Here is a 21,811-nt window from a genome sequence, read left to right as displayed (position 1 = left end):
TAAATACAAGCTGAGTGAAACCTGATGTCATGGAAGCTCTTAACACTTTCTTTTCCTCAACAATTCTAAGCAAAGCTTTCTCTCTTGACTCTGCTTAGTTGCTGGAGTTGATTTTTAAATGTCTGTTTTCTCCTACTGTGGGAAGATTGCTTTTAATGAAACAGAACTCCTCAATGACTCAAACATTTGAACCTGGTAGAATGACGCTTCCAAAGTAATGGGTTGACCTGAGAGTTCAAGTCCAGTCTCAATTTTAAGTACTTTTTCCCACCTACTCCTTTTTCCAGGTAAATCCACAGTTACTCTTCTGAAAATTTGAATCAGCTCCTTTACAATCGTCTAATTTAAAATTGATTTTAAAAATGGGCAAAACACCATTTAAATCTCCAGAATTAAAGCAGCATTAAACAGATATGAAAGTAGTGCTGTCTGCAGGAAAAATCCGGGCAAGTAGTCTGAATCCTGTCTGCATCCAGAAAGTCTTCATTTCCAGCATTTCTAAGTGCTCTGATCTGTTGGATTTGGATTAGGTTTGTCTCTTGTCAGTTCTAAATCAAAAAGCTGTTGCCTATGTTGGCTTCAGTTTGAATACCTCCTAATCCTCTGTTTTTAGATAGGAGAGTCCCCCTCTGAGCAGACTTGTGCACATAGCTGAGTCTGGCAGTTCTCAGTGCTGTGGGTCTCTCTGCATGTACAAGCAATACTTGGTTGTTGTTGGAGCGCTGAGGAGAAGGCCAGAAGAGAAATTCCACCCTCCATGGCCTCCTCCTCTCTCTCCCTCTCCCCAAGCTCCTCTTTTGTGGTCCTCAACACCAGTGCAAAGCGTTCTCTTCCTGAAGAGGAAGTGGGGTACCTCAACTTCCCTAAAGGACCATTAGAAAACTGTAATTTCAAAATGAGTTTCCTGTCCAAGGAAGAGGGCTTAGCACTTACAAGAACAGTTCTCCACTGTACGAGGCAGACATTTTAGTTTTATGAGGAACAAATAAAACATTCCTGTGTGCTTTACAGGCATAGCACTTTCTTAGAGTCTTTAGTTCCAGAATGACCTGTCTGCATAGCTGTGCTGATCAGTCACAGAGAGTGACACGGCCTGACTGTTCAGCAGGGCCCGGTGCCGGAGAGCAGCGGAGGTGGGGGAGCAGAGGCAAACCAAAAAGCAGCAAAGCCTTCCCTTGCTTTTCAGCTGGGCTTAAGTCTGAGGTACAAACAGTTGCATTCCTGATGTGAAGAGGTGGAGGTGGTGGCCTTACTCGGTGACAGAGCCTTGCTGGGGTCAGTGGGGATGACTGGGGTGCATCCAGGATTTCACCATGTCCGCTGCGAAGTGATTCAGGGCTTTGCCGCCACAGGCTGCAGGCAGCAAAACCTCACGTGTCTGAGCTGGGCCCTGCCAGAAGTATGTGAAAGGGATTATGCCAACTTAATTCAGTTCTCTGGAGGTGTGGAAACGGTGGGCAGGTTGACCTTACCCTGCTAATCCTGCTTTAAAAATAAATTAAAGCAATTGTTGTCAGCATGAAAAGTTGAGTTACTTTGGGGTTTAGACTGAATATTCTGCCTCATGCTATAATGAAGTTAATTGTGTGCTTTGAAGAACACAAAAATGGTGAAAGCACACCAAAATCCTCAATGAAGTTTAACTGTAGAATATCCAGAAGCAGCTGAAAGTTTTCCAGTAAGCATCATATCTTAACTGTTATGGGACTTAGGATGGAAAATAATTGGTGAATCATGTTAAATTCAGTCTAATGAGAAGCCGTAGTCTGTGCTGTCTAGTATTACTGAAGATTTACTGTGTCCTATGGTAAAGGCATGTGGTCACATGAGCTTTGATTTCAGTCATTTTGTTTCCAGGTTAATGCCTTAATTCAGTTCTCTTTGCTTCTAAATCAAGCTTATGGGAGTGCTCTCATGGTTTAGTCAGTTCTTAAATGTGAAATCAAGCTCATATATTATTGGAATGTTACATTTTAATATTAGTGTGTAATAGATGTCAAAAAAGACATTTCTTTTTTTTTTCCTCTTTTTCTCCACACTTTACCAGATATGCAAAGGGAAATCTACCAAGTGCAATAGTGCAACACAGATTGTAGAGAGGGAGATGAAAGGTTAGGTGTAATGGAGACAGCAGTAGCACATAATTGCTAAGTCTGATAAACATGTTATGTCATTTTTTTTAATTGTTCCCCAGACTTTCTTGTAATTAATTGCATCCTTGCCCAGGGTTTGTTGAGCTGCAGATAAATCAGTTAGCAGGTAATACTCTAGCCTTTCTCTTCCAAGATCCTTGCACGGGGAGCAAGTTCATCTTTCCTAATTCAGAAAAAGCCATTAAATGCCTGGCTGTTGAACATTATTTTGTCAGCCCTGGAAATATCTTCTAAGGAATAATTTATAAGGAGCAAGCAAACATGATTCATCAATTACTTCTTCTGGTTAAAAACTACTTCTCAGATAGAGAAAAAAAAATCTTTAAATGAGTGTAGCAGCAGAATTTTTATTTTTAGTGTCCTAACTCAGATGTGTGTTTACATGGTTCCCTAATGCTAAAAATGAGTCATTGAGAATAGTGTCTTTTCCGGTAATAAAAAAGTAGAAGTGATACAAGCCAGAACTCACATTTGACAGATTTGAGAAAAAGACCTATAGAATTTGTGTATGTACTGTACTCTGTCCTCTGATATGAGAGGGGTCCTAAGAGGTGAGCACACAGTCGCCTTGAGAAGAGCACTGAAAAGTGAGGAATCTGGGGAAACTGTTTCAAAAGAATAAAAAAAAAATAATTCTAGTTTAAAGCATAATAATAAAAAAGCATAATAATTCTAGTTTAAAGGACTTAAGTGTGCATTTGTTCTTCAGTGATTAGACGTATTAAAAAAATTATAATTTTAGAGTTAGATGTCTACTGAAGGTCTCTAGAGCAGTTAGGAGTAACATGATGTAATTCCCATGCCTTTTTGCATGGATGCTAAATAACACATTGACTTCTCTTAATGACCACACTGTAATTAAAAGGAGCTTACTTTTTCCCCAGCGGAAATTCTGGAATTGGCTGGAAATGCTGCAAGGGACAACAAGAAGGGTCGAGTCACTCCTAGACACATCCTGTTGGCTGTAGCAAATGATGAAGAATTAAATCAGGTAAGAAAAACCTCTGCCATGTGAAGGCCAAGATTTCCTTTAGGGCTTCTTAAATTGTCTTTTCATATAGCTGACTTGTAACTCAAGACCTCTGCTTATTGAGCAGCACACCAGGAAACACTCAGTAGCATGCTGGCTGTGTAACTAGCTACAGCACTCAGCTTAATTATGTATTTCAGCACTCCTAAAATGTGTAAAAATGCAATGGAGATCTAACATGATGTTTGCTAACACTATTACAGCCACTTCTGTTGGACTGGGGTATTGTCATAAATTCTTCAAGGACACAGAGAAAATCCTGCAGATGGTGTTTTTTTGTTTGTTTTTAGTTTCCCCTTTAGACAGATGAGGTCTCAGTGGGACCTATCTTGTTCTCACTGAAGTCTGTTACTGTGACCACAGAAGAGCTCTAAAGTCTTTCAAGTATGTGTCCTTTGCAGACTTAAAGATACTTTTAACCTGGCCATAAAAAGATTTGGCTTTATTATTACAGTGCTGTGGTGTCAGCCAGAGGCAGTGGCTGGGATTAATGTATCTTTGTGTGAGGTGCTGTAAAAACCTCTCTGAAAAGATACTTTTTCCAAATCTGTGTATCATGATGGAGCAGGAAAAAATATTCCCCCAACCACCCTCCTTCTGGTTTTGTCTGAAATTTGGTAATACTTTCCATTCATTATCCCTTTGTAAGCTTGGAGCCTCACTGAGTTGAGACTGGGGAGCAGTAAACACGAATGAGAAGGTGGGAGCACCTGGGGGACTTTGATGTCACTGTCTGTATCCTCCTGAATAGTGAATTAGTCACAGTTAGATGTATAAAAATGAGTTAATGTGGTTTTAAATACAGAACATGATGTATTTCAACTCTACTTTTAAAGGCTTGAATAAACTGCACACTTTTGGATATTGATCTTCAACTGCATATTTTTTTGAAGAAAGACAGGTATAGAGATTTGTATAAATGTTGCCCTCCATTTTGAAATTTCTTTTTCTAAGAAAAAAATACTTTTAAATAATACAATTGCAGGAAAATGCAGCACTTGGGACATATACTGGGTTCTTCACAGTGTGGCATCCATTGTAGTCTTACACCCTGGACTTTGGGGTCCCATTTTTCTCTCACAGGCTGCCCTGCTGGGCCCTCAGGTGTGTGCCTGGGGCTGTCTTGTTTTTCCTCATTGGGTAACAGCCTTCATGGCATGGATTCAGAGAAACAGATCTCAGGTGAGCCCTAGAGATGCTGACAGTGACAAACACGTGTGCAAGAAAAACACATGCTCCCTTTAAAAATCAAGTATGTGGTCAGCTCCATTTCATGCATTTCTCGTCTCTTCTTCAAGGATAATGGTGGAGAAACTCAAGGCAGTATTCAAAATTTGCAGTAAGTCCTATTTTCTACAACTTTTTTTTTTCTTTTTTTTTCTTTTTTTTTTTTATTAGCTATTGAAAGGGGTCACCATAGCCAGTGGTGGAGTGTTACCCAATATTCACCCAGAGCTGTTGGCAAAGAAGCGGGGATCAAAAGGAAAACTGGAAGCCATCATCACTCCACCCCCAGCAAAGAAGGCAAAGTCTCCATCACAGAAAAAAACTGTATCAAAGAAAACAGGCGGCAAGAAAGGAGCAAGGAAATCCAAGGTAGAGTCATGTGTTTATTTTAAACCCAAAGCTTGCCAGCAGTAGCTGCAGGGAGCTTCACACTGGGTCAGCTCTCCGTTGCATGTGTTGTTACCAATGATGATTTCAGCCACAGTGTGAGCAGGGCAGGATGAGCTCTGCCCTCTCCCTGGTGCACCTGGAGCCTGAACACCCTCAGGAGTGGCCCAGGTCTGCAGCACAGAAAGATGGGCCATAAATCCTCTGTTCTTTGTAAGAAACCTTCTGAGGTGGGCAGAGGGTGTACCAGGAGACAAGAGGAAAGCGTCTGGGGGCTGTACTGCTCATGCCTTACAGGTATCAGTTTGTAGGAGTAGGAAATCTTTCAATGTGTACATGTGTAGCCAAGGATGTTTTTTCTTTTGCAAAGCAACTACAGTTAAGCAATAAGTTTGGCAAGTCGGAAGAAAAGTACAGGAATTTCACATGAAATGGACAAGGAATGTGAAAGTTCCCTCTGGGTCAAGCAAAGCTTCTGTATTTATCCTGTTACTATTTACTTGGTCTCTCTTCTGATTGTTTCACTCTTCTGGTTTTTTGAGCTATTGAATTTAGTTTTCTCCCTCAGAACACCTACTAGTTGACATTTCAAATGCAGTGCTTCCAATAACCATGCATTAATAATTCCCCTAAATCTGGAATTTTTTGGCCTGCTTGATTACAAAAGCAGGAAGTCTGTTGTGGGGTTCTGTTTTTCTTCCACACAATAAACTGTATTGTCTGCTTACTATATTGGTATTTGGCTAACAGTAAACTCCTGGGGAATTGAAATAAGACCCATGAAAATCTAATTTTCAAAACACTTGTGTAAAGTAAAGCATGGTTACAACTTCTAAAAGCACAATGTACCCTTGCGTAAGTTATTTTAGTTGTTTGGTCTCAAACTTCGTTTATATACTTTGGAAAGGGACAACAGGAGAACAGTGGCTTGCTCAGTGTTCCAGGTGTCCTTTTTCTTGCTTCAACAGAGAAAATGCTGAGGCACCAAATATTTATATGAAATTGTAAATAATAATTTTATTGAAAATGTGAAATTGGCGCCAATTGAGTTTATAACAACAGCCTTTGTGAATTGACTTCCTTTTCAAAATGTTCTAATCCTCCTTTTTGTTCAGTAAACCATTTAATTCCTGAAACCTGTTATTTCACTGCAGTAATAAAGTTGAAAAGAGAAATGGTGGTTGAGGGGAACTCCTTCTCTCTCCTCCAGCAGTTTCACTGGAGATGAAAGTAGGTGATGATGTTAAATAAGACAGAAAATTGTTCAGCCCATTTCCTGCAAGCAGGCAGATAGAAAGTAGATGTATTCTCTCTTGACACTGCTTCTAAGGACAGCCACATTACAAAGGAGAATTTCTAAAAATAAGTCTGTGAAATCTGGGAGCACCTCCCTTCACAGATAAAATTTATTCTCTGACAAGTCAGTTTCTAGCTTACAATGAGTATCTGCCTACATACAGAGATCTGTAATCTTTGTCCACACAAGCCATTAGAAAGCTGTTAAAAGTTTGGGGCTGTTTATATGTTTTCTGCAACATTTAAGACAACTGTCATCTCAACTGTGCACTATTGTAGGCAAGAGGAGGCGCCTGTAGATCTGCAGACGTTGAGGTCGTTTTTCCTATTGATCCCTTCAGCTGTTATCAGGCACTTTGGTTGGACTACAGGATAAAATCCAACACCACTGTTTGTGCAGATATTTTATTGCCTGCTAAACATTTAGTGCATGTCATATATCTTAGTGTCATTAAACTGTTTTTCTCAGAGCCTTGAGTTAACTAATTAACTATATTTCTGGAAGAAGAAGCAGGGAGAAGTGAGCAAATCAGCCAGTGCTGACAGTACAACAGAGGGAACTCCTGCAGATGGTTTCACAGTCCTGTCCACCAAAAGCCTGTTTCTTGGCCAGAAGGTATGATCCTGCATTTTTATAAATTAATACCTATTTTTCTGTGCTGCTTAGGGAACACCCCCCTCCTACTACCCCCTTTTCCACAAAACATATAGGTACAATGGACATTTCCCCACTGAGCAATCAAGGAGATGTATGATATCAGTTTTTCTCATCAAAGAAATTATCCAAAACAACTTCTAGAGCATTTTAAAAAGCACATAAAGAAGTCTTCATGTGACTACATAATTAAGTACTTAATTTGAAGGAAAGCCTGTGTGCTTGTAATCTCTCTCTATTCATAAACAACATAATTGTTACAGATAAGCATCTGCCAAAGAGATTATTCTAAGCATAAAATGTGTTTTTTCCAACAGTCAGCCCACTTCATTGCTGATGTAAATGATTTACAGGTTTTTATCAAAACCTAATTTAGACATTTGTTCATAATAATGGTTTTATGCTGTGTTCTGCTTTGTGATTTACAGAAGTTAATGTTGTGTAATAATGAATGATGCTTTTATGAAAAGCTAGAGATCAACAATTCTTTTTTTCCCTGTGAATATGATTTGGGATGTGGGTTGGTTTAATACAAATATATATCTGCTTAAAGAGGATCAATTTAAAGAGATGAGTCATTAAATTAATTTGGTCTTTTATCCTGAAACCTGCCTTTAATTTGTGATGCAAAATTTTCTTAAGTAAAACTGCATCTTTCTGCTAGCATTCAATAATCAGATCATTGTGTTGTAAGCCATAAAAGATGAGCCATTGTCCATTGTGGAATGTAACTCCTCTGACTCATTTTTATTTCATACTGAGGTTGTTCTCCATTTATCCTCCAGTTTGTTTGCCAAGTAACATGCATGAGAGTAACATTTTTTTCAATACTTCTGATTTTCCACATTTAATTTTACAGCTACAGCTAGGTGGCTGATTTGGTAGGATTGGTTTTTATTTTACTCCTGTTAGGGGCGTGGTTTTTCAAAAACATTTTGATGACTAAATTAGAACCCAAAATTTATAGTCTACATTACTGTTTCAAGAAAGCAAGTAATGTCAGACTTCTGGAGCTGTTTTTGAGCTCATTTTAGTTACCATAGGAAACCTGTAATAAGACCTAGTGTTGTGTTCCAGCAAGACTGACCCAGCAAATCAGTGGGACTTTGCTGTTGGGCTCAGTGGAAGAAAATCATGAACTCCAGGACTTCTTTAAGCTGTGGTGGGCAAAGCCAGTGTCTGTTGTACAGCTTCCCAGTGAATCCTAATATTGGGGAATGGACTTTCTGGCTTTCTCATTCACTTGAGTCCAGCCCCCTGAGAAAATTACTGGTGTGACACATCCATCCCTGCACTGGGTCCTTGTCAGCTAGCCCTGCACATGAGAGGGACCAGGTGTTAGCATTTTGTTGTAACACATAATGAAAAGAGAAATTAAAAGAAAATGAAAACGTGTTTGTCTCCTGTGAGGGAACACTCCAAAGCAAACAGATCATGTTCTGAGGGTTAGAGAAGGCATTTGAAGAATTGCTGCTGACATCAGTCAATCAGGATCTTTCAAACCTTCTGTGACATTCTTGAACACCTTTCCAGCCATCTGTGTGATTTGCAAAACCATTGTCTGCCAGATAAGAAAATCCTTTGCTAAATGCAGAGAAGGAAGAAAACAATCTTGATTTTGATATCACACCATTCATAAGTGTTTAATGGAAAAAAAATTTTTCTAGGCTCCATGTTTATAGAAGGGAAGGAACTTATTTGCAAGAGCAGCTCTTCATCCTTCTAATAACCCTAAATTTAATTTGATGCAAAAATCACAAATGAGAATGTTGCAAACCTGGGTATTGTTCAGTTTTTAAAATTACAATTATTGCATTAAATGTTTAGGTAACTGCTGACATTCAGCTGGAAATTCTTAGAGGTCATGAAATGGCAAAGAATCCTTCAGTTACACCAGTAGAATTAATTTATTAGTGCCACATTAATTATTAAAATCTAGTTAATATGTAAATGATTGCACATCCACAAGTGACATCTCAGTAGAAATGTGGCATTGTGCACATTAACTAGTTTGTTTTTCCTGAGAGTATTGCAAAGTAGAGGCAGAGTTGCAGGATCTCAAGCCTAAGCTTTAAGGATTGGACTTTCCAAGAGACCTCAGTTTTTGGTCTGCGCTAGGCATCCTCAGTTTTCAGTATGAAACTCATACCAGAGAAAGCTTCAAGACTTTTAAGGTAATTTTGTCTGAAATCAGAAATGCAGGCTTGGCTAAGAAAATAATCATGGATGTGCTAAGTGCCATCTGCATTTTATCTAACTAACATTTAATTGAAATGTTACCTCAAGTTATGTCCATTCTTTGTTGCACATGTATATGCAAGTTGTGTCTGTTTATTTTTTAAAGTGGCCCTTTAGGGGATCACTTGTGCCTAAGACATGCTTCATACTATTGGATAGTGAAATTGAGCAATTACTCATTGGAGGACTTAATTCCACAGGAAAAATTCTGATTAATTTCTTATTTTTTTTGGCAATTGGATAGCTAACAGTGCATTGAGCAGTAAATGCAGAATTTAGTAAAATAATACTTAGCTGCCAACACATGCTATCAGTCATGGGCAGCTTTTTAAGCATTTTCTTCTTGTTGCTAAATTTAAACTTTAATTACCAGCTGGCTGTTATGTATGTCCCATATATGAATAGGCTCAGGGATAGATTTAAGGTCCAAAACAAAAACAGTCTGCAGCTGATAGATCTGGGGCAAAAACTTGTAGAGCACAGAATTAGGAATCAAAAACCCACTTACAGAATGAGCAACATATGTTTAGGAACATACTATAATCTCCACAAAACAGTCGTGGTGTGTGCATGTGTTTTGCTGTTGTTTTTTTTTAATTTTAAAATCCATTAAGTTTTTTTAACATTTTGGTTTGATTTGACTGGTTTTTTAAACAGCAGTTGCTTGTAGTCAAACTCAAGACTCAAACTCCAGTATGAATAACTAACCACGTGTGAAGTATTAAAGGATTCCAAGCTATTTGGAAAGGAAGCTTTCTTAGATTTTATTACAAATTCCTGAACAGACACGTACTTAAAACAGGGCTGAATTACACTCATTTTTAGTCAAAATCACCCTAGTTTGAGGTAACATAGTTTACTCAAGCAACATATGCAAATTACATGAAATTGCAGGCTTTTAAAAAGAGAAAGAAGGTCAATTCATAGAATCAAATGAATGAAGTGGAAATATTTTTTCAGAAAATTTAAATATAGGGATGATGGCCGCCTTAAAAGTCCCAGTCACTTGTATGGGTTTCATGGACTGGCTCGTATTTCCTGTTAATAAATTAACATATACAAAGAAATTATTTGAAGAGTTAAGTTTAAGAACATGGGCTACAACAAACAAGAGATAAAATTCTGATATGGATGATATAAAGTGCCATGCCTGAAGATGAATGTTATGCTTTGTAGGCTGAGGGCTTTGGATTAAAAAGAAAGCCTGGCCTAACTGCAGTTGGTTGCAGGAATTGCATAAATGAATGAGAGCTTTCTCCTTCCTGGTTGCTTTCCGTATCACCCAAACAGCTACCGGAAAAATAATTTAAAATACATATTGTAAACTCAGGCATTGGTTATGCTGTAGCTAATGTATTTCACCATATGCAAAAGTCTGGAAAATCTTTTGCACTTTGGAAGTATTTAAAGTTTTGTCAGTAATAAACATGGTTCCCGTGAAATCAGACTTCTAACAGAAGCTATGAAGCAGTGTCAAACCCTGGTTAGGAGCTTCCCATACCTGCAGTTTTGACCTTTCCCAAGTTTAGCATTCCCACTAGGTTGCATCAAGTTGTAGAGTTGGTTTTGTGTTGTGGGTCATATCCTATGAGGAGACCCCCAAACTGTCTCTTAAGAACTCATAGTGCAGATGTGAGGTCAGTCTCTAGGTCTCTGTGCTGCCTTCTGCAGTTCCCTGTGTGCCTCAGGAGAGAGGAGAAATCTTCCTGTGATTTCAGGAGAAATCCTCCTGATTTATAACAAGAAAGAAATTGAAAGACATGCTTGAAATATATGGGGTTACTTAGAGGAGTAAATGAGCATTAATGGGTGCATTTAAAAATCTCTGCTTTCATAAGGGACAAGAGGAAGTAAAGCAAACAAAATAAAAACTAGTAGCAATAAGCACGTAATATCATGTGCCTGCTTACGGTACCTCACCAGACATTCCCACAGGCTGCAGAACTGTAATGAGGACTTAAGTGCTGCAATACAGAACATGGTGACCACTGATAAGGAAAGAAAAAAAACCTCGTCCCCGTGTTGGGATGGAGGAATTGCTGGAGACAAGTGTCTGCTTTCTCAGAGATAGGCTCATGTTTGCTGGCTTAAAGAAGGAGCAGCAGCAGCTTTGATCCTGTTTCAGTGCAAAATAGTCCCAGTACATCCCTGTAATTGATGCTTAAAGGATGCTTAGGGTGTCCTTCATCTCTATACTTGGGGAAGAAACAAATACTCTCATTTAATGGCAAAATTAGAATCACAGAATAGTTTGGAAGGGAATCCAACCCCCTGCCGTGGGCAGGGACACCTTCCACCAGACCATGTTGCTCCAAGCCCTGTCCAACCTGGCCTTGAACACTTCCAGGGATGGGGCAGCCACAGCTGCTCTGGGCACCCTGTGCCAGGGCCTGACCACCCTCACAGGGGAGAATTTATTCCCAACATCTAATCTTAACCTCCCCTCCTTCATTTTAAGGCCATTCCCTTTGTCCTGTCACTCCATGCCCTCATGAAAAGTCCCTATCCAGACTTCTTGTAAGCCCTCTTTAGATACTGGGTAATAATAAGAATCCCAAATAGTGATCAGTGTAAAACCAAAACAGAGCTTACTAGTTGGTACATTCATGTTCTCCCAGTATGAACCATGTTTGAGTCTTGTGTTTGAATTTTTTTGGGCTAATATCCCTTTATGACCTGCCTTTTATTTTGCATATTTGTTTGCAGTGATGCTATCTCCATCTGTGTTGCAAAGCTCACTTTTCTGCAGCTTCTCTGTGATATCCCAGCTGTCCTGTTATTTCCCACCTCATGCTTTTCTTTTCAGCTGAACCTTATTCACAGTGAAATCAGTAATTTAGCCGGCTTCGAGGTGGAGGCCATTATCAATCCTACCAATGCTGACATTGACCTTAAAGATGACCTAGGTAAATGGGGCATGGGTTGACACAACTAACGGTCACATGGAAATTATGGAACCCAGAATTTACTCTCTAGGGCTTCATACCTTTAATTGGAGCAGAAATTCAAATCTTGCAGGTCCTGCTTTTTTGAAGAACTATATTCAAAACACTTTTTGACCAATTCTGAACACTTGCAGCTATTTCTAGTCTTCAAGCTGATTTCAGTTCAAAAATTTTAAATTCTTTTCCATAATGATCATATGTGACTGTTAGCTCTTTTGGGGGGTTTCTTATTTGGATACTTTGAGGACTAAAATACTTCTTTGTCAGGTTTTTCTCAAAATAAGCAGTTTCTCCATTCTACCTGCAATCTCAGGGGTTTTATTTCGATACTTAGAGTAGGCCTAAAATTTTTGGAAAGGGCCTATTACATAATTAGCTGTCCCCAAATCTTCCATACCTTGATTTGATGTTTAATTCAGTGAATAATTTGTTTCCATTATGTTTCAATTCCTCCCTGTCACTTTTTCATTCAGCTGGAAACAAATACTGATATTATACCAAGAGTAAACTGTCATGGGTGGAAGATCACTTTTGAAGCTTTTCTCTTGTTTCAGATTGATAAGAAATCAAAAAATCCTTCTTTAATAGAAGTTTATTCTTCAGCAACACAAAATTTGCCTTTCATGCATTAGGTACTGCATGTCCTTCTTATTTGAGTAGACGTGCTGCTGCCTTTTTTTTGAAACTTCCTTAATGGAATACAGCCCATAATTCTAATACTGCTACATTTCCTATGGGAATGTAGAGAAGTAGCTTCACAAGAAAAAAAGGTCTAAGAAGGCTAATTTTTATATCAGCCTTTCTTAGAAATACATACATTTCTGCAAATGTCTTAGCCATTCCAGCACATAATTAAAAGATATGCCTTACTTTTAAATTATACAAACAATTATTTTATTTTTAAAAGCAAATTCTGTACAACCCTGGCTGCACATACATAATTTCCTATATATGAAGGAAACTGGCATTTTTAGAAACAAAATGATGAATGGCTTTACATACGAAAATAAGTGTCTGTCAGCTTATTAGTGCTGACAAAATGGAGAAACTAATTATTTTGTTTGTCTTGATGATCCTGAATTTCTCTTTTTTAAACAGATTCCATATTTTAATGTCATGCTCTGTGGGGAACTGGTTGTTCTAGGTTTCTGCAAAGTGAAATGGGGCATTAGCTGATTTTAAAACTTTGGAAATGATCTCATGTGATTGCTCTGACTTGTCATTTTAACATTTATTTGATCATGTCATACTCAATATTCCTCCTCCTGCTCCCTACACCCCTTTCTCTACACACACCTGCACACACAACTCAGCATACTCCTTTGGCGCAAGGTTTGGAGATGTAAAGGTAGGAAAATATGGACGTTGGTACATGTGTAAATGTAGAGCCTGTGCTGGGTCTCTGTCCAACGTGGTTGATATACATCTGTTTACCTGTTGTAGTTGCAAGTTGTACAGGCTGACATTGCCACGATCGACAGTGATGCTGTCGTTCACCCGACAAACTCTGACTTCTACACCGGTGGTGAAGTAGGTAATGGCAAGTTCAGTGCTGCGGAGTTCGTTTGTGTGTGCATGGTCGATCAGCAGCCACCAGCTTGTTGTAGCTATGCAGATTTGCATTCATTTCTCACTTCCAGCAGTCCCGACTGATCATAACAAGAACTGAACAATTACAAACCTAGTGGGCATTTTTGGTTTTTGTTGCCAAATCAGCCTTTCAGAAGTAACCACGGAGTACACCACCAAAATTGAAGTGCAGGAACAGTGCGTTAATGCAGGCACGTGACCAAGGAAAATGAATTACGACATTGTTGGTTTGCCAAGTGCCTGGTTTGAATGTGGCTTGAGTCTTGATCTTTAGATTTTAACCAGTTCCAGTGCACCCTCTCCATGCCAAGTTTCAGATGTTCATATCTGGATTCACGGGCTGGATCTAACCTGTTCGTATTTTCCAAACTCTTAAGATTATTCTTACGGACCAATGACCTGCTCCATGGTCCTCACACCCACAAGCCCAGGCTAGCGCTGCACACACATCAGTCACCTGATGAGAGAAGGCATGACAGGAAACAGGACAGACCTCTTAATTCAGCCATCTTAACTGTCCCTTGAATAACTCTTCTCCTAGCCCTTCTCTTAACCCTCTCATACACAGAATTTTGAAGGATTTTATAAAAGGATAGGAGTACTTTGATTGAACTGTCTTGGTAATTTGAGAAGGCAGAACTTGGGCCAAATGTAGAAGTTGCTGGCAGTGCTTAAGAACAAGTCAGCTCATCCCAGCCTCTGTTCTGCATCTCATCTTGACCTCACCATCGCTGTGAGAATAGGCTCCCCCCATGCCTGAGGCCTTGTTTTCAGTACTGACTTGGAGGGACACATGTCCTGCAACACCTGTTTTTTCTGAAAGGGCTGCATTCTGAGTAACAAGCAGAGAAATGTAGCTCTGGTTGGCCTGTTGGGGCAGAAGCACTGTGATTTTGCTGGCTAAATAATATGCAGTGTCATAGTAGCCTGTACCTAAAGAAATGCTTTGATTCTGTGCAAAGAAAATTGTCTCTTGAAGTTGGACTGCTCGTTCCTTAGTGTAGGTTCCTGTTGCCTCTGACTGCTGTAAGAAAGAATAGAAGTGCACAAATGCTTAGCTTCCAATGATTAACTTCTACCCATCTAAATTTTTTTTTAATTTTTTGTTGGTTTTTTCCCTAACAATTTAAATGTACTGGGGGCTTATCCTGAGAATTCTAGAGCCTAAATTTCTGCTAACGCTGTTTTCAACACTGATACCAATGCCTGCTTGGAAAGCATGAGATAATGATCTTATTCTCATGGGAGTGACACATATTTATGCTTGTGAGCAAATAAGCAACTAACCTTGAAGCTGTGAAGCAAGACTTCCATCAAGAAACTTGCTAGTGTAGTGGAAAATTGTTAAATACAGTCTGTCCTTTGACAGATTAAGCTAATTTACAACACAAATGTCAAGTATGATTTCAATATAAACCCTCACTATTAATCAGAAGAAGAGCATAATTGAGGACTAAATGCAGAATATTTCACTCATTCATACCAAATACTACTTTTTCTCTTCTTTGTACCAGATCTGCATGAAGAGAGCTCAGTGGAATAAACTGACATGGTTGTTCATTTCTTTTAATTATAAATTAATTCCCAGTAGAAGGGAAGCTGATCCTTCTGGATTGAATTAAACCAAACTAGGCTAAATTCCATTAAATGTACAACAGCTCTGCAATGGCAAAGAAATGACCTACTTAATAGAACTTTGCTGTTCCTAGGTTCTGCACAAGGCTTAATTATGTTTCCCCTTGAAACAAGAGAAATTAAGGATTATGAATGTCATGGGTTTTAGGACTGATCAGAGTCCATGGACTCATGAGGAATATAACTGGCATATATATAAATATAAATTGGAATTATATGGAAATATATACAACAAGAATATAACTAAATTGGAAGGCTATTTCATTCCCTCCCCATCCCTTCTCAGAGTGATTTTATAAGACCCTGGAGTCAGCTACATCTGCTGGATGGGCTCAGCAAAGGGCACAGGGTGTTGTGCTTTACTCACTGCCTTGGAAGGGTAGAGTGCTTCCAAGCACCTCAGTGCTGCTCTGCATCTCCTTTCCCAGCACTCTCCTGAGACACCTTGCTCCTACAAATAAAGCCACTACTGTCTTTTCTAGGAGATTTGTAAGGTGATCCTCCCACTCAGTTGCATTGGGATAGGCAACTTTAAGTTTCAGGAAATCCTTAGGAGTTTGACTGAAGTATTTATATTTAAAAGCTTAAATGAGCACAAACAGCAAATTACACTCTGACCTACACATTCTGACCTTGCAATCCAGTTTTTGGCAAACCCTGTTGTGAGCTGGTTATGAAAAAGCCAAAGAAAAGGCACAGCTTTTGTAATTGTCCTCAGCTTTTGTACCCCAAAAGCAATAAACTCCCACAAACAAAATAGACTCAGGGTCACATAGTCAGTTTTTGAATGGAAAACAAATGCATTGTTTTCAACTTTTCCATTTGGAAGAAATTTATAAAACAAAACAAAAGCATCTTGCAGTCTTCTTAGTTCCTAGAGTTATATAACCTGATTTAGTAACCGGAATCTTGGAGGAGGGACTCTGCTTCCTGGAGCATATAGTATGTGCACTTCCATCAGAAATTGCATTGTTTTCTTTCTTCATCAGTGGAAGTAAGGGATGTCACCAAATAAATGTCTAGATCTTTAAAGATCCTAGTTCTGAACTTTTGGAAATCAGTTTTCAAAGCAATATCTCAAATCAGAGCCTTTATGATATCACTGCTTTTTATTTATCTATCTTTATAATTAATATGTAAAATTATGTGGGATGCTTATGTAGTTAGGAAAATGCTTTCTTGGGCTGTTTTTTCTTCCATTAATATTTAAAACTAGAGCTGCAAAATAAGATCTAAACCATTTAGTGATGGACTGCCTTTGTAAACAGCATACCTTTTGGTTGCCCTGACACACTGCACAGCTCTTCTCCTCCCAGAATAATTTTGTCCAGCTCCTTAGTTGTAGTTAGAGAAGTTCATTGGAGGAATGTGTTCCTTAGAGATTCTCCTTATTTCTGAGGCTCTTCCTCTTGGTTAAAGGTGGCTCAACAAGCTGGGCAGTTACCAAGTAAAGCAGCCCGCTGCACTCACGAGACTGTTTCATTCCTGGGGCCACCTGTTGGGGTCAGGGACCAAGATCAGGTGAGTTTCAAATTCTTATTGTGGCAAATGGCTCTTTAAAACAATTTGTAAGAGAAGAGGGGAAATTAATCCTAGGGGAAGGAATTATGAACCTTCAACCACTGTTGAGCTAGCACATTCTTCTGGAACTTTTCACCCTAAGAGATGCTCATGAGAAGGAAGGGAGGTAGGGATGTCATGTCAGATGTTTTTTGACAGTAAATTCAAGTCTGAGAATGTTAGCAAGGGATACCAGTGTGAGCTTTTTGGGTTGTTAGGGTTGTCTTTTTGTTCTTTCTGTTGTTGTTGTTGTTGTTTTTAATAACTAGATAATTCTCAAGTCCCAAAAGGTTTAGATCTTACTTTGCAGTCCCCAAAAAATATTTGGGCAGAAAATTCTAGAGTGATGTAACAAAAGCGAATGATGAGTCATATGTCTGCTGAGATCAGAGGAGTAAACTAACAATTCTCTGTTCAGGGAGCACTTTGGAAAAGAAAGGTGGCAAGGAGTTTGTGGAAGCCGTCATTGAGCTCCGCAAAAAGAACGGGCCGTTGGACATAGCCGGAGGTGAGGCTGCGCTTCGGGACCCCCACCCAGAGCCCCATGGGAGCAGGGCTTGGCTTCCACAGCCCAGCTCCCCCTGCAGCAGTGCTGGGGCTCTGCTGTCTGCAGGCAGCTCCCAAGGGCTGTGTGTTTGTATTCTCCACAGTTAAACTGCACTCACTGCATCTTAAGTAACCTTTACCTAAGCACCTGGGAAATGGGCAGTGCTGTAGTGGTACAGTAAAGCCAGGCTGTTCACAGGTACGTGCATGCACACTCAGTGTTGATCATTAAGGGCACAGTTCAGAAAAGCAATTAATGAGATGCTTATTTTTGAGTCCAACTCTAAGTTAAACATCTGCTTTGCTGAAATGCCGCTGACTTTCACTGAACTTAAGCATGTGCCTAAAGTTCAGCATCTGCTTGGGTACTTAGTTTAATCAGTGCCAAAATCATCACTATAAAAGCTTATGACTTTTTGATGCCTAGTTATCAAAATTTATGTAATCTCAGAGAAAAATCTACTATGTGAGTAATAAAGTTTGATAATGGCAATATATAATTTTACACCATCTGTGAAATTGCTGATCCATGTTGTTCATATAGAAGGCTGATTCTGCCATCTGTGTTTATGCTATAAAAATAAATACAGTGTGCACAGTTTTGTAAACGAATCCTAACTACAGCCGAAGGGGAGATGTAAGAATTCAGCTCTGACAGGAAAAATTACAACTGTTTACTTCTGGAGCTTAATACTTTGGGGGTTTCTCCCTTGCTTTTTAAAAATTCTAATAAGTTTTTCTTGGAATTTTTGTTCTGCAAAAATATGCAGAATCAATTACTCACTTTTTTCTTTTTACTAACTTCTGTACATGATTGCTTACCAAGCCCAGACTAAACTGCTCCAAATAGGTGGCAAGCTGAAAAGAAAAGTTTCTTTTTCTCAGCTGTTAGTGCATCTCTCAGATCTGGGGGTTGCTTGGCAGTCTTACTCCAGGGCATCTCTGCACTGCACTTGGATAAACTGGCTGTTAGGGACTTGTTGGAGGACTCTAGAGCAGAACTAATACATCCATTTTTCAATTCTACATATACCCAGGGTTCAGATTTCTCAATTCTATGGGCATCCCTTTAATTTACCCATAAGCAGAATGCTTACCTGGAACGTGACTAGCACAGAATAAGTCCATAGTTGGCTTTATATTTTCTTACTTCCCATTTCAGTGCACTTGCATTTGAAGTAAAGGACAGCTGCTCTTGGTAATGAACAGTTGTCCTCATTAGAATCTTAATGAGTTAATTAATGACTACCCTGGAAAACACTCCCTGAGAAATATTAAAATTGGTCATGTGTATCAATACAGTATTTTATTCTTTCAGGGTGAGGATGATAGCCACATTTCACATCTGACTAGAGATATGTCAGCTGCTTTTAATAGTTTCTTCTTGGATTTATTATGTATTCTGAATCTGCCAACATTTTAGTTGCACATTATGACAAATTAACATTGCCTAACACTGAGGATATTCAACATGTTGGGACTCTGCAAACCCATAACAACATAAATGCTCATGCTTCCATTGTCCTTCAAAATGTTCTGCTTAACCCTGGTCAGGATCCATATGACAAAGTCTATTTTCTCTTTCCTGCAGCAGCCACAAGATAGTATCCATATGTGCTGATCATGTGCCAAGAGTTACCTCTACTATACTTAAATAGCAAAATGCCTCATACACATTCCAGAATGGAATAGAGGATTTCTATAAGCACCTCTGCTGCTATAGACTGATTTTTTAATTTTTTAAAAAACTTGTTGGTATTTTTATTATGGTTTTGTGAAGACATAAGTTACCATTTTATACCAACGCTTTTGTGGGTTATTTTAGGGGCTGACTTTCTGTGAAGGCTCACTGTATGTTCTTGTGAGATTTCAGATAGATGTTTTTCTTCCCTCAGCTTGTAATTAGGGTGGCTTGCTTCCCCCCGCCTTTTTTTTTTTTTTCTTTAAATGAACCAAAGTTACAACTTTTTATTTGCAGCCACAGCACAGGGAGTTTGGAAATGACAGAGATCCTCTCACCCTGGCTTCTGGCAGGCAGAGCACAGTCTGTTGTTGCTCTGTGATGGGAAGTGGTGAACCCAGAACGTGTTCTCCTGCAGAGAAGGAGGCCTCTCATCTGGAGAATCCCTGCCTGTCAGCAGTTTGTAGGCAGGGTTGCTGCATCTTCTTAGTCCCCACATGTCCATGGTAATATTGTGGTGATAAGAGAGGATTAGCATGGTAAAAATTCTTTTTCATTTCTTTGTACATACAAGGCCTGGCCTGTTGTTGCACAAACAATGTGAATCAAACCCTGCAAATCTGTAAATGCATCCTCTATACCCCTCTGTCAAGAATGTGATGAAAGAGAGAAACTAAACCCAGCATTGTTCAAGTGATCTTGGATGACCCATACGCAGAAAAGTTAAAACAAGGCCAGGCCCAAAGTCTTGAAATCACACAAAATGTCTTCATTATAGTTATTCAGAGACAAAGCTGGAAATAAAGCCAGAATCTTAATTTACCTCTTTTCCATCCTTCCTTTGGGGTTTGCAGAGCACTAGTAGCTCTGAGCTGCTCCAGTTTGGGCTGGTGTATGATCAGAAGCCAGCTGAACACTCTGTACATTTACCAGGAGTAGATGAAGGTCATCAGAGTTGTAACTCCTTGTGCCTGTCCAGCATCCTGGTATTTACTGTATCTCTGCAGTAAACCCAACCAAAGCAAGATCATCCCTTGTTTGTGTTTGGGTTCTAACAGATACTGCCCTTCTCCTTACCCAATCCTAAGTATAAATGTGCTTCCTTTGATGCTAGCCATGAATTCTTGCTCTCTCTCAAATAAGCTTGATCCTAGCTATGATTTATAAATTATCACAGCAGAATGCAGCTGAAAATGGAAAACACAAAGTCTCTGTAATCATGTTATATTTTAAGGCTGTGTGATTTGTAATCTAAAACATTCTCAGGGGCTAAGGTAATGTCTGTTGATTGTTTGCTATTTTAATCACATGTACACTCCTTTAATCCTAAAGAGAGGAAGGTAATTATGTTTCATTTTCAATTCCTCCTAGCTGTTGTCAGTGCTGGCCATGGACTGCCTGCAAAATTTGTGATCCACTGTAATAGCCCAGGCTGGGGCTCAGACAAATGCGAGGAGCTGCTGGAGAAGACAGTGAAGAACTGCCTGGCTCTGGCTGACGAGAAGAAGCTGAAATCAATCGCGTTTCCTTCCATTGGCAGTGGCAGGTAAGGTTGTCAGGCAAACCCGATGCCAAATAGGTCACATTCTCTAAGTGCCATTGGTGTTTCCAGTTCCTTCCCATGTACAAAGCACATTGCTACAATGCTGGCTCTTTATTTCCTTGTTTGAATCAGTTCCCTGAAAGAAGAGTTTCCTCTAGGTTTGTTCAGGCAGTGCTTGGAGCCTGCAGTGTTTTCCTGAGTACTACTTTAGTGTTGGCAGATCTCACAGTGATCCCTGCAAATCTTAAAGCATGCAAATGGGATAAAGAGCATAAAATGAACTTTCAAGAGACTGTTAAAAGACTTCTTTCAGATAATCAATTAATTCATATAAATTGGAGATGTGGAAAAGAACATGAAGAAAAGGGGTCTCTTTTGCCTGATTTTAGTGCCTAATGAAACTTACCTGTCTTACAGTGGTCAGAAGACATGGCTTAGTGTTTGTTTAAGCAGCAAACCTAAAGTGCCTTGATTTTCAGGATTTGCAGAGTCACTTGAAGCTTTCATCCAAAATTCCATAGAGTTTATATCATGGGACTAGTTCATTAAAAAAAAACAAAAAAAAAACCAAAACAAAAAAAAAAAAAAAAACCAAACAAACAAAAAAAAAAAAACCACCTTAAAAACTCTTGCCAAGGTCTTTGAAAGCTTCAGTCTAAAGTTCAGGTCCTCTGGCTCTGTACAGTGTGCTCAGTGCCTTTGAAAGTCAGATCATGTTCTTAAGAGTTCCGTTCCAGACTGACTGCACCTTTAGTCCGAGGCTTCTGGGTTTGGGGTGCAGAGGGAGGTTGGGAACACCTGGCCCTTACTGATGGGTCAGCAGAAAGACCAAGGGCCAAATCTAGGCTGAATTACACAGTTGTGTCTCTTAACCCTGAACAACTGACCCTCTTGACTTTGCCATGAAAGAAGTTAGCCGGTGTACAACAAGAATATTCTTCCCATTGTGCTGTGTTGCAACACTAGATTAATTCTTGCATATTCTGTGGGCTAAGGTAGAAAACAGTGTTTGAGGTTTTGGATGAATGACAAGAATTAAAAGTTTCATTAGGATGCTAAATTTAAGCGACTTGCATCATAGAAATCTCCAGCCAAGGTTAATTTGCGTAGGTGTCATTTTAACGAGATAACTTGAGCAAACTTTGCAGAACAGTAGAGAAATAAAGCAGGGGGTTCATACTAACTTATTGGATTAGCTGTCAGGGTCACAGGCTGGTCAGTACAAAGAGAAGCTCTGAATCACTCTCTGGGAGAAACTCTGTTCCTCCACGGAATAATGTGAGAGTGCAGAGTGTCTGTGGAATTGGTTATGTAAAAGTGGGACC

General features: G+C 39.3%; 1 protein-coding gene across 4 annotated transcripts in view; it reads left to right on the top strand.

The window, feature by feature from the left end:
- LOC128795701 (core histone macro-H2A.1) overlaps positions 1-21,811 on the top strand; it is a 42,829-nt gene that overhangs the window by 17,589 nt on the left and 3,429 nt on the right. Inside the window, exons 3-8 of one of the 4 annotated variants that reach the window (XM_053956694.1) lie at positions 3,038-3,144; positions 4,582-4,779; positions 6,602-6,709; positions 13,375-13,465; positions 17,135-17,224; positions 20,315-20,489. In XM_053956694.1, coding sequence (XP_053812669.1) covers positions 3,038-3,144; positions 4,582-4,779; positions 6,602-6,709; positions 13,375-13,465; positions 17,135-17,224; positions 20,315-20,489 — 769 coding nt within the window. Of the gene's footprint in view, positions 1-3,037; positions 3,145-4,581; positions 4,780-6,598; positions 6,710-11,792; positions 11,893-13,374; positions 13,466-17,134; positions 17,225-20,314; positions 20,490-21,811 lie in introns of all 4 variants that reach the window. The other 3 variants (XM_053956692.1, XM_053956693.1, XM_053956690.1) reach the window with 3 other exon arrangements.

This window comes from Vidua chalybeata, chromosome 15 (assembly GCF_026979565.1).
Source record: "Vidua chalybeata isolate OUT-0048 chromosome 15, bVidCha1 merged haplotype, whole genome shotgun sequence".
Taxonomy (NCBI): Eukaryota; Metazoa; Chordata; class Aves; order Passeriformes; family Viduidae; genus Vidua; species Vidua chalybeata.
This window is presented reverse-complemented; position numbering and strand designations above follow the sequence as displayed.